General features: G+C 47.0%; 1 protein-coding gene across 5 annotated transcripts; it reads right to left on the bottom strand.

Annotated features, from left to right (window-relative positions):
* Positions 1 to 618: 618 nt before the first annotated feature.
* Positions 619 to 11,754, bottom strand: SLC32A1 (solute carrier family 32 member 1). 5 transcript variants are annotated; one of them, XM_081194908.1, is made up of 4 exons: positions 11,388 to 11,754; positions 7,253 to 7,330; positions 4,834 to 5,759; positions 619 to 2,217 (listed from the first exon to the last, which is right to left on the bottom strand). In XM_081194908.1, exons 3-4 carry the CDS (start codon positions 5,209 to 5,211, stop codon positions 1,030 to 1,032), a joined length of 1,566 nt encoding a protein of 521 aa, XP_081051034.1. In that variant the 5' UTR covers positions 5,212 to 5,759; positions 7,253 to 7,330; positions 11,388 to 11,754; the 3' UTR covers positions 619 to 1,029. The 5 variants fall into 5 exon arrangements, with proteins under 5 accessions (XP_081051034.1, XP_081051035.1, XP_081051036.1 ...); XM_081194909.1 differs by lacking the exon at positions 11,388 to 11,754 and adding an exon at positions 11,018 to 11,114; XM_081194910.1 differs by lacking the exon at positions 7,253 to 7,330.
* Positions 11,755 to 12,347: the final 593 nt, after the last annotated feature.

The following is a 12,347-nucleotide window of genomic DNA, read 5'->3' as shown; positions in this document are numbered from 1 at the left end:
GTAGCCACGGTTAGGACTGCAGTTTCAGTCTGGATTACAGTCCCTAGAACAAACCATGCCAGCCAAAGTTTTTATGGTTTCTCTTTATTGTTTGATATATTTATGTACCACATTATATGTTAAAGATAGATTTTCTGATATACATTTTTCATCTTTTTTACCACAATTACACCACACATACATTGGAAACAGCTCCACAGATCTGGTAGTTGCACAGAATGGTTTTTTTGTGTGTGTTTTGTTTCATATCCAGAATACTTTTTTTTCAAATCAAACAACTTGATTTTATTTTATTTTGCAATTTAGAAATAAAAATGACCCAATCCAGAACTGAACTCCCAAGTCTCTGATCTCAGATGGAGGTCAAGGAAGGTCAAAATGGGAAGCGCTGGTATTGGACATGAGTTGGTATGGAAGTATTAAGCAGTCCTTACTAGTTGTTTTAATATGCAATGTAAACACTACAGCTTTTGTGGCTCATCATTGGTCACTGAAACCATTTCAACTAGTTGCTCATACAATCTAAATCTTGCATTAAGTTTCATCAGGTCATTATGTTGCCCAGTGTCCCAGCAGAAGGATCCCAAGAGACTTGGGTGCCTTTCCTTTTTTTAAAAAAAAAAAAACAAGACTGAATTGCATAATACTTGCAGAAATATTACCAGCAAACCTCTCATTATTTCCAAATACAGAATTTCATCTTCCTTATAAAGATAAGAGTTTTTAGACTAGTGAATGAACAGGACAAGGAAATATTTCAAATATTTTCTCTCTGATAATATCTAAATATATATATATATATATGAGTCTTCTTAAGTTTATTTAAAAAGTCTGCTGGGCTAAGCGTTTGATCTGGAAACTTTGCTTAACGTTCTGTGATAGAATTTCTTGGGTGTACTTAACTAAAACAAAAAAAGAAAGAACAACATTTCTCCTTTGATGAGGATGCATAATCATTTGACTATGTGGATGTTCTGTGTGATTCTCTCGCAATCCCTCCCTTTAAGTGCAACCAGCTCAACTCATCCTTTAGTCTTCTGTATTGGTGCTATAAGCCTCGATGAGGCCTTCTAAAGAGTGAATGAACCCAGACACACTGCATATACCTCCTATTACAAAAATGGCCACATCAAAGAAGACATGGTGCCAGAAGAGCTTCCTCCACAAGAGCTTGAGGTGGAAGAGGCTGGGGAGGAGGAAACAGAGGCCTGCACCTGTGAGGCTCCCGGTCAGACCCATCAGGAGGGCAAAATGAGGGACATAAATGGCCATCAACAAGGTAAAAACTACAAGGGCACACCTGAGGGTGAGTCCCCAGGATTTGATCCTGCCATCACCTCCATAGCAATTAGGGAAGAAGGCCCTGGCTCCATCTTGGAAGAGGGATCTCTCCAGGACCTCCACAGCTGCAAAGAACGGCAATGGGTAGGACAGCAAAGCTTTGGCCACCAAGAAAAGGTTGACGACGGCCCTAATGGTGGATGGCAAGTTATCTGTGATGACTTCCTTTGTCTCGTCGGCCCAAGTCAGGTAGGCAACCAAGGCAAAGAGTCCCTTCAGGATGCAAGCAGCTATGTGAGTCCAGTTCATCATGCAGTGGAACTCCTTAGGGTTCTGCATGTTCCCTTCTAAGGAAGGCAGAAAGATCTGAGAGGTGTAGCTGAAGACAATGATGCCGATGGAGATGGGGAACTTCTTCACGTCAATGTAAAACTTGACTTTGTCCCATGCCCAGTCGCGGGCTCTGGAGAGGCAGTAGGCGATGACTAAAATGTTGATCACAAAATGGGCCAAGGTGCAGAGCAAGCTGAACTTGGAGACAGCCTTGAGGTTCTTCAAGAAAGCACAAGGAAGGAGCACAGCTGTGGCAATGATGGACCATGATTTCTGAGAGACCGGCAAGGTTGGGAAGCTGTTGTACATCAGGTTGCCACTGACCACCACATAGAGGATGCAGGTCATGACCAACTCTATGATCTGAGCCACATTCACAATCCTGCCCCCAAGCGAGGGGAACCTGGGAGCACAGCAAGCATTCGCAATGTCCACATAGGAGTCTCTCACCCTGACTATCTCCCCATCTTCATTCTCTTCATAAAGACAGGCAATGAGGATTTTCCCAGTGTAGCAGCAAACCACTGCTGCAAAAATAATTAAAAAGAGTCCTAGGTATCCACCATGGAGTATAGCATAGGGCAGGCCAAGGACAAACATCCCCTAAAAAGAGACAAAATGGAGACTGTGTTGCTCAGTTTTACTTAGCACGTGACAACTGGGGTGGAGGTGGAGGTGGAAGGGACAGAAACAAAATGCAAGGGCCTGTTACCCACCCCCACCCCTCCAATCTTCCATAGAATGAAATAAAAATCAGGACAGACCCCAGAAAGAAATGAAATACTTCACTTTTCTGCATGTAATAACTCTTAAATGTTTGAATGTAATCACAAAACCTTTATTTAAGGTGGCGGTGGGGGGATTCTGTCATTTAAAGTCTGTGGTTTCTTTCTTTTTTAAAAAGAAAAAGTTGTATGCTTTGGAGAGAGGGGGGAGCATAAATAGTTAAATATTTAAAAGCTTTTTAAAAAACCAGTTAAGTAATCCAAAATGTCGTGGAATAAATTTCAATAAATCATCGTCCTTGCTTGCAGTGGCTTTTTGTTTCTTTAAACTCACATTAAGACTGCAATCCCTAACACACTTGCAAGGAAGTAAGCCCCATTGAACACCATAGGATTTACCTCTAGGTGAGAATGCATTGGATTCACTGCATTTCTTTAAATTGCTATTGACCCCTTTTTCCTTTGACTGGGTTTTTCTTTTTTAAGATCCAAAGCATTGAAGCAATCTTGAAAATATCTCACACAAAGAAGTGGCTGGCAGCTCTCAAATTCATTTCCTTCTTTGAAAATTGAAAGGATATGTTTTGAATCAGTAGCGAACACAAATATTCGTAACTCTTCCCCTTCCCCTTTGTATCTTATCTTGTTAAGACTGTAAGCAGCTGGCTCAATTTGCTGCTCTTTTAAAATAAATAAATAAATTGTACATAGTACCTGGTGCAATATCAGACACAATAATAAAGTTTTGGTGTTTCAAACTGCTTGGAGTTATAATCTGAGGATGAGAACAATTCCTTTCCTCTCCTCCCCCCCTCCCAAATATGCGATTCTGCAATGAAACATTCGTTAATTCATTTTTGCAAATGTAAAATGCCCTGGTTTAAGATAGAAGACATTCCCATTAGGTTCCTTATGCAAACTGAAAACCAGTTCAGCCAAATGAATCTAGTCCTATGGCTGGACTGGTTTATAAGCCATATTGGTGAATCGTTGCAGAGGGCATTTTTAGAAGCAGTCTTGATAATCGAAGATTCCTCTGGGTATCAAAAAACTCCGCCACATTTTCAAATAAGAAAACATTTTTTTACAAAAATTCGATTTGGCTGTAAATTAAATTGCATTTTATCAAACCTGGCAATAAATTGGACAGGAAAATATTTTAAAATATCAATTGACAGTCTTGGGGAGTCTCGCATTCCATTTCCAGCCTTTTAATACCAAACGAAAATCGATCACAAGTAAGGAAATGCAACTTTATCTTCCTAAGAAGCATTTCCTGATCAATTATTACTTTCCTCCTTTCGGATCTGAAGCATATCCGATTGAAACCGAATAACACCGGGATGTCATTTCGTTACATCGCATTTTTTTATTGTCTGTAACAGGAGTTCTTGACTTTATGCACCTGCACTTTTGAACACACAAAATTAACTCTTTAAAGGAAAGTGGGGGCGGGGGGGGGACTCAGTGAGATTGTGCAGTTTGGTTTGAGAGATTAAAACCAGGAACCGTCAGTTTAAGTACTACGATGCAAAAAGACGTTAATGTATAGTGTCTCTGTGTGTTTTTCCATTTACTCCTTAGGCGAGTCACATTCCAAATGCGCGGCTTTCTCTTTTTATTAGCTGAATGGGCAGAGGAAAATTAATACAGACTCTGAAACGCCTAGGGGAGGAGGGAACAGGCTCTCCTGTTTGGACCATCTGTTGCCTTGGTTATGTCGAGGTGCAGAGTCGAGCCAGAAGCGGTGCTATGCACCAAAACAAAACAAAAAAACACCGAATTGAGGAGGAAAGAAAGAAGAGGCAGAAGGGCCATTCGGATTTCGAAGTGCATACCCGACACCACAGTCTTTTGTGTTCCGTAACAATGTCTGCGTTTTGATTTCTCAACATGAGAAACATGGATTAACATCATCACTGCAGGAATAAGATGGACCGAATTGAGGTGGGGAGAGGGAGGAGGGAAGAGAGAGAAAAAAGAGAAGGACAGAGAGAGAGACTGAAGTGGGGAGAGAATTCTTTGGCCATTCTTTTAACTGACCTAAAAAGAGAAGTTGTTGACTGTTGATGCGTGTGATGCGATCTTAAGTATGTGCTCCCGAATCGCGACCTAACCCCTCATCCTTGAATGTCCCGGCCCCAGTTATGTTATGTGCAATCACCCATGTGCGACGTGGTCTCGGAAGTCCACACGTTCCTAGGAGAAGTGCTTTGCCCTAGGTGGTCTGTTGGAGGTTCCTCCACCGCCTCTAAGGTCCTATGAGGGCAGGGAGCGTGAGGGCAGGGCGCAGCTGAGCCGCATCTGCGACGGAATTCGCTCCAGGGCGAACCATGATGCGCACGGGCCCCTAGGAAGGAGGTGGGTGGGGGAGGAGGGCGTCCTGACTCTCTGCAAGGCAGTGGCCAGGCTCTGCCGCCGGTTCCAAGGGAACCAGGACCCCGCCCCGCCGAATGAAGAGCAATGGAATTGGGGGGGGGGGGAGTTGCGTTACCTGGATGGCGTTGGTGACATTCCAGCCGGCTTCCCAGGCTGTGATCCTGGGCTTCCCTTGGCCGGACAGCTCGGAGCAGACGCCTTCGTCCTTGGAGGCGGACGGAGGCAGGGGCCCGGTGCCGTCCCGCTGGTAGTGGATGTCCCCTTCCAAGGGCGGCTCCCCTCCTTCCTCGCTGCCCTCGGATTTCAAGATGTCCATCTGCAGCCCTTGCCGGTGCTCGTAGTCCAGGTCATCGCAGTGCACGAAGCCCACCGCCTCCTCGTCCGTCGCCGCCTGGAAGCCCAAGCGGGCGAACACCCCGCTGACTTTCGCCTGAGACTTGTTCGAAACCGAGGTGGCCACATTGGAGATCTTGCTGCGGATTAGCGTCGCCATGATGCTGGCTCTGGCTGCGCCTCAATCGTGTGTGTGTGAGAGAGTGAGTGAGTGTGTGTTGGGGGCGGGGAGAGAATTAACACGCTCCTAAAAAGTAGGGGGAGTTGAAAATTTTAAGTTTAAATTTTTAAAAAAGGTCGGTGGAATTCTGCGCCAAGCACGATCCAGGCTCCGCTCGTGCGCTCTTGCCGACGGTGGCGATGCGTTTTAGCAGGGCGCTATCTCCACTCCCGGATGGAATTGGACCTTCTCCTCCTCCGCAGTGTCCCTTGGACCATGACACCACTCAGAGGGTCCACCTTGGCGCCTCCATATGAGCCTGTCGCCTTCTACCTGGTGCATGAGGGGAGGGCAGGGCAGGCAGGGCTGCGGGGTGGTCGTGGGGATGTCTGCTGCTTGGATGCCCGGCTCGCCTCTCCCAAGAAATCTCCTCGTCTTCCTCTCTCCCCCAGCCTCCTCCTCCCTCTTCTTCTTCTTCCTCCTAAGCAGGAGAGAGGCGGGTGGGTTGTCTCTCCAGCCTTAGCGGTGCCAATGCAATGCAGAGAAGCCTGGGGGTGGGTGGAGGGAGGGACGAAGGGAGAGAGAGAGAAAGGGAAAGAGAGAGAAGAAGAGGGACGTGCGATGATCACCAGATTGCCAACGCAAGCCTTTTGCTGTGCACAACACGTATCCATCCCCACGCGTTCATCTATCAGGAGGAAGGGGAGGGGGGCAGCGGGATGAGGAAAGGTTTGCTGCATTTCTGGGGGAGGTACTGCAAGTCCCCACCAAAATCTACTCCCCCCACCCCTTTTCCTACTCCAACAGCAACACCCACGTCTCAGAAACACTGCGGATGGAAAGGAGGGGGACACGATTTAAATTCTACATGGTGTTTCTGTTCCGTTCCAAGCCTGGTTCTCAGAATGCCACAAAACCCAGTCTAGGGAGCCCCTCTTCTCTCCCCCCCCCCCCGCCGCCCACCTTCACCCACCAACAAAAGGCAATCATATCCATGATGGATATTGCTAGGGAAAGGATCTTCCCAACTCGCTGGACAAATTTATCTCTCCCTCCGCCCAATATTTGTGGATCATCTTTCTCGCTACGCCCCCCCCCCACTTGTACAGGCACACACACACACACATCCCCCCCCCGCAGATTAACAGTGCCAAAACGTGAGGCAAGAGGTACGGGGAGTAAGGACAGAAAGTCAGGCCTAAAAAGATGGAGAATTTATTACGCACAGAGAAGGAGAGACAGGGAGATTTTCGCTGCAATCCTATAACTAGTTTCAAGGCCCATTGAATTCCATAGGACTTCATTGGTAGTCGACAAGCGTAGGATGGCACCTGCTCATCCTTTTGCTTCTATGACGTGTAAAGAGGGTGTAAACCCCAAAATGGAATAGATTTGTTTGTTTTTCAAAAAGCCTGTTGCTATTACAGAATAGATACAAGGGAAGCCTTCACGTTCATATACCTAATTCATTTCTTTTCGGTATGTCTGTTAGATCTACAAATATGTTCCTCTTTGGGAACCACAAACGATGGTCTAATAATTTTATTACCTGGTAATCTGATACCATAAGATGAAAAACTGAGACGCCATTTCTTTTTGCCCGATGTTTAGAGAGCCCCTAGCACATTTAGAATGAGGCAGCAAGCTTCGCCGATTTGCTAGCTTACAGGGAAGGGAAAGGGAAATGTCGACCCCAGCCAAGCACTTTTACAAAGTCGTGTTGTTCAGCAAACTCTGTTTTCCCGTTTGATTGGTCCGACTCCCCCACCCCGCTGTCCCACCACTCACTCTTCATTTAAAATGGCTGTTAAATGTTCCTAAAATAGCATCTTGCCTGTAGTACTGACGTAATGCTCTTTCTGAATTTTATTTGCTGTTTCCTTTGCGTGATCCGAATCGTCCCCGAATTTTCTTTTACAGCGGATCTAAATCGTATTGTAAAACCAGAAGGAAGCTGGAGGAAAGGAGGACGAACAAGGCTGTTACGTTTCTCGAAAGAGGTTTATTATAGTCGCAGGAAATCGTAGCCCAACTATGTTACCTTGTCTGGGGTTCAAAAGAGCCGGCATTCCTAGCACGATTCGGAGAGCTTTTGCGCAGACACAAATCCCGGTGGTGGCTTGAAAAAAGAAAGAAAGAGAAAAGACTTCCAAGTAAAGATGGCGCTTCTAACTACAAATCTTAAATCGGTGGGTTTATTTTGCGCTAAAGAAAGCGGCCTCTGTCGCCAGTGTTGTGAGTGAGGAAGGTAAAAATGAACCCTTTCTTGCCAAAATTACACATACTTACACACACACACACACACACACACACACACACACACACACCAATTTCGAAGCCGAGCTCCGCTGTTTAGCAAAATCAGGCTTCATCCTGGCTTTGGAGAAGGAATTATCACATATCGTTGCACAAGTAGGTCGAGAAAGACAAGCCCTGGGGTTGCCCGCCCCCCTCGCTCCATATTTAGAAACATACAACATGCGTCTGGCAAAAAGGAAGGATCAAATCGCAGCCAGGTTTTAATTTCTATTGCAGAAAACACACACTGAAGGTAATGTCACCCAGCTCACAGCGCGCGCGCGCGCGCATCCACACACCTGCCTGGGACTCAATTTTACTTGGAACCCAAAGAAAGAGCCTTAAAGCGCTTGAGACGTTGCTGTTGTAGCTGCATTTAAACCCTAACTTCTTTTCGAAGGAGCTCAAGGTGGAGAACATGGTCCTCCTCCTCCTGAATTAATCTTCATAACAACCTTGTGATGTAGGTTAGTCTGAGAGGCAATGAATGGCTCAAGGTCACCCTGCCAGCTTTATAACCGTGAGGAATTGAACCCTGTTCTCCCAGGTCCTAGTACAGCACTCTAACCACTACACTACACTACACTGCTATCTTCCGTACCCTTTCCCCACCATTTGTCGATATCTATCCAGCCGATCTCTTTGAAGCAAAATCCCCGGAGGTTTGGTTTGTCGCTGTCGTGTGTTTTAGAATTGATTCTCATACGAAGTAACACTGAAGAGCCCGGATGAACCTCAGCAGGGGTGTGTGGGATAAACTCTAACGGGCAGAACCAGAGCAATATCATGAGCACAGAACTAGACAACTGAACACCCAGCGCTTCTTCCTAGGCTACTAAACAGACCAGAATGAATGCCATTTTAACTCCCTTTTGGAATCTATCTATCTATCTATCTATCTATCTATCTATCTATCTATCTTGCTCGCTTGCTTTGCATCTCAGCAAAGGAAACAAAATTCTGACCCTCTGCACACAAAAATCTGGATAGAATTGGCAAGCTCTGCACATTATTGTGATTTTCATTACAAAGGCAATATTTTATATGAGCCGTTTTAAATAGACCTTCTTAAAACATGGGCGCCCGAAGGCGTAACAGAGATATTCTCAATGAGAGGGAAAGGAGTCAGATCAAACAACGAGCAGCCTTTTTGTTGTTTGTCTGGTCTGGAAAAGGTCATGGTCGGCCGGCTTCCTCGGAGACGTACATTCTAAACGAGGGAAGCCCCATTGTCTTCATTAAGCTTTTCTTGTTTTTGATGACGTGGGTGTCCCCCAACCTCGTCCCTCCTCCCAAAGAGCCCCGGCTCTCGCGTGCACTGATATCCCACCTCCCACAATATCATCCTCGCAACGCTATTCCCAAGACCAAGGTCCAACCAAACCGGTTCCTGGCTGTTTTTTCGTTCCAACAGCTCTTTCATAGCCTCCGGAATTTTGTACAGCCACCTGCACTAATTAAATAGAGTTATATAGTTGTCCTTTAAACAGCTATACTGACCAGCGTCTCGGTATGAAAAGACACAATATAGCCTGGAATGGGTTTCAGGGTTACATCTTGCATTTAATCTGCCACATTTCATCCTAAAAACAATCCCCAAAGGCCTCTCTTTTTAACACCCAGTTGTTTCAGTGGATTGTAGTCATTTCAGGATCTTTGCTGGATGCAAACATCTAGTCCCTGTGAAATCATTATTCATTAGTGCATTCATTCAAAGGCACGCTTGGATCGATGCATCGTTGTCTTCCTCTGCTGGTTTTGCTCCGGCCCCATCCACACGCGAAACACACACGAAATGTTTATTTGGATTTCACCTGATTCGCTTTCTGAAACCAGTGAAATTAACTGGCTGCAATCACCCAGAAAAGTTGCTGGGGGGGGGGGCAAACCGCCACGCTGACAAGGGAAATGGGAAAGCTAAATGTCAAATTTACTAATAAATCTGTTTCTCCCGAATTAATTAATCCCGAAGTACTGCTCACTCCTAATAGCCTTCAAAAGGATTCGAGAGGATTTCGCATTGTCATCCCTTGAGAATACATCTGGGGGTGAGTTCACATTTCAAGATTATCATGTCCTTAGCCCGCTCCTAAACGAAAATAAAGCAAAAGCAAATCCACATACGCAGAGTCTCCCACAACCGATTGCACATTCTTTCATACTGTAAACTCCCTGGGGCAGAGAACTGCCTTTTTGTTTGTTTGTGAATCTGCAAAACGCCACACACATTGATGGCGCCAAATAAATAAATACATAAATATCATCAGAGAGATGCCTGTGTGAAACACACATCACACCAATCAGATCCCACAGACAAGTGTTTTCATTCATATCCGTTGCGATGCACAAGGGTCCCCCGCCCCAGTGGAGGCAGTTCACACGTTCAGCGGCTAGTAATCAAGCGACGAGAGAGGTACATCACTAACGCGTTCTTTCCAATCAAACTGGGTTTGAAATGGGATGGTGCCAGTCCCTAAACGATTCTTCTTTTATTTGGATCCAACGGGATCTGAAATCCATCTTTCAGCGCGCGCGTTTTGAACTCAGCGCCGGGGAAAGGAGTCAGGGAAGGAGACGAGACGCCCCGCCCCATTTCGACGCCCCAAAGGCGTATTTCCCTCCGAAGATAAATTGCTCAAAAAGTTGTCTTCTTATGGGCGTTAGTTTTTAAGGTGTAGCTAGATATCGCTCTGTGCATACTTTATAGCCTTAACAACTTGGAGAGGGGGGTGGAGAGATAGGAACAGCTTTTTATTTATCGGTTTCTTTTTAAACGCCCCCCCCCCAAAAAAAAAAAAACACCCTGAAGATTATTCTCTCCTCCCGGGAGGGAAAGGTTTGAGTCGGAATTCAGCAAGTTCGGCAGCGAAGCATTCGACCTCGTACGGCGATTAAAACTGGCCAAGCCGGTGCGCCCGGAGGCGCACGAAACTAGACCAGTGTCCATCGGCTGCCGCGCGTTCCTCGGCCTGTCGACTGCCAGAGGAAGAGCCAGGACTTCTTTAAAATTCAAGATATCTCAAGGACTTCTCCTGCACATACACACGCACTCACAAACACAGAGACAGCCAAACACACGCGACACAAGGAGAGCTTTATAACGCGCCTGCAGTCCGCGCGCCAGACTTCCACTGGAAGACCACGGCGCGGCGCGGCTCTTCCAGGGGATTCCGCCTCGCGTGCCACCCCTGCCGGCTGCATTTCAGGAGAGAAGCGGGGAAATCTCCTTGTTCGACTGCCCGATGCTCCCGTTCGCTCTGAATCGGTGGGGCTGGGTCTCTGGGAAAGTGTGCCCAGGACTGCAGCCAGAGCATTTCAGACTTTTGAGAAAAAGAGAAGGAAAAAGAGGGGAGCGGGGAGGAACTGGTTCCCCTTTGAACACAGAAACACATGGACAAAAGGGAGGGAGAGCGGGAGGGAGACGATCTCCTGCTTGACAGGGTTGCAGCTAGCAAAAACGCCCCAAGAAGAGTGTACCGCCCCCTAGCCCCCCCGCCGCTTTTCATACTGTACCTGCCCGCCCTCGCAAGAGTGCGAAACTTTCCGGTAGTCCGATGCCGGCAAAAGAGGTCCCTTCTGTCGATGGATTTCGGTGACACGCGGTCACCGTCATCGTCAAATCACACGCACGCGCTCTCTCACACATACGTTTGGTCCTGATCTCACCGAGAGCGTTTCACTGGAAATGTCCCGTGAAAAGCGGGTCAGGAGGAGAGAAAGAGAGAAAGAAAGAGAGGGAGGGAGCGGGAGAACTAAAAAGGAAAGAAGGAGAGAGGGATAGATGAAAGATGGAGAAGGAAGAGCGCATTTAGGAAGAGAGAGAGAGAAATGGATCAGGAATAGAGAAGCAGAGACAGAGAGGGAAACGTGCCGGTTACCTAGGATTCATCTTTGCCTGCAGATCCATCGTTCCATATGCAAGAGGACAAGGAATGAGGGGTTGAAACAGCGGAGAGAGGGAGGCGAGGGAGCGAGCGAGCGAGCGAGCGGACGGACGGACGGATGGATGGATCACCGCGTCACTGACGCGCGGTAATAATTATTCCCACTGAAGGTGATGGATGCGAATCTTGTCCAAAGGTTAGCAGGTCTGGAGCGTATGCTTCTGATGGCCAAATAATTTCAGAATGGAGCTAGAGAGAGAGAGAGGCAGGCGAAGACCCACTTGCAAACCCTTTTGCTTTCCCAAGCAGGGAGACGCGCGCGCGTCCGCGTATGTCAGAGAGCAGGGAGGTGGGGGCTGTGAGTACAGTACCTAGACACGAGATAGCTGGAGGCTTTTTTGTGGAGCCTAAACCAGGTCAAGGAAAAAGATGTGCCGTTTCCCCTCGTTTCCCACCCGCCCCGCCCCCTCTTTAAGAGGACGTCACGTTTTTCACAAATCCAGAGCTCGCGTATTTATTCCTGGAAGGGGTTCGGGGAAGAACACCCTGACTCAGACATTTCTTCTTGAAATGGTAAATCCCCCTGCGAGCCCCGCCAGAGAGCCGTCGTGTTGCAAAGGGCAGGGCGATAAGCTGCCGTCCATAGGGTTAAACGGCTTTGCCCTTATCTCCTCGGAACAGGCAGCGTTTTGCACAACCTGCATTAATAACAGCCCCCGCAGAATAAAGCCACCGAGTGCTCAGATTCTTACGGAGAAAGGATGGATAGAGGCGACGGGAGTAGACTGAGCCCAAAATATTGGACTTTCAGCGCTCGACCAGGACAGTTTTGATAACTCCCCCGAGGCCGCTCCTAACGTCCACTGCTTCCTCTTAGGCTTTCATTTAAAACGACAATTCCCTTTTTCACAACTGAGCAAGAGTATCAGATTTCCTTTTTTAGGCAAGTTTCTA

Source organism: Podarcis bocagei (genome assembly GCF_964188305.1).
Source record: "Podarcis bocagei genome assembly, chromosome: 5".
In the NCBI taxonomy this organism is placed as follows: domain Eukaryota; kingdom Metazoa; phylum Chordata; class Lepidosauria; order Squamata; family Lacertidae; genus Podarcis; species Podarcis bocagei.
The sequence above is the reverse complement of the archived record's forward strand: the minus strand, read 5'-3'. Positions and strand labels throughout refer to the sequence as shown.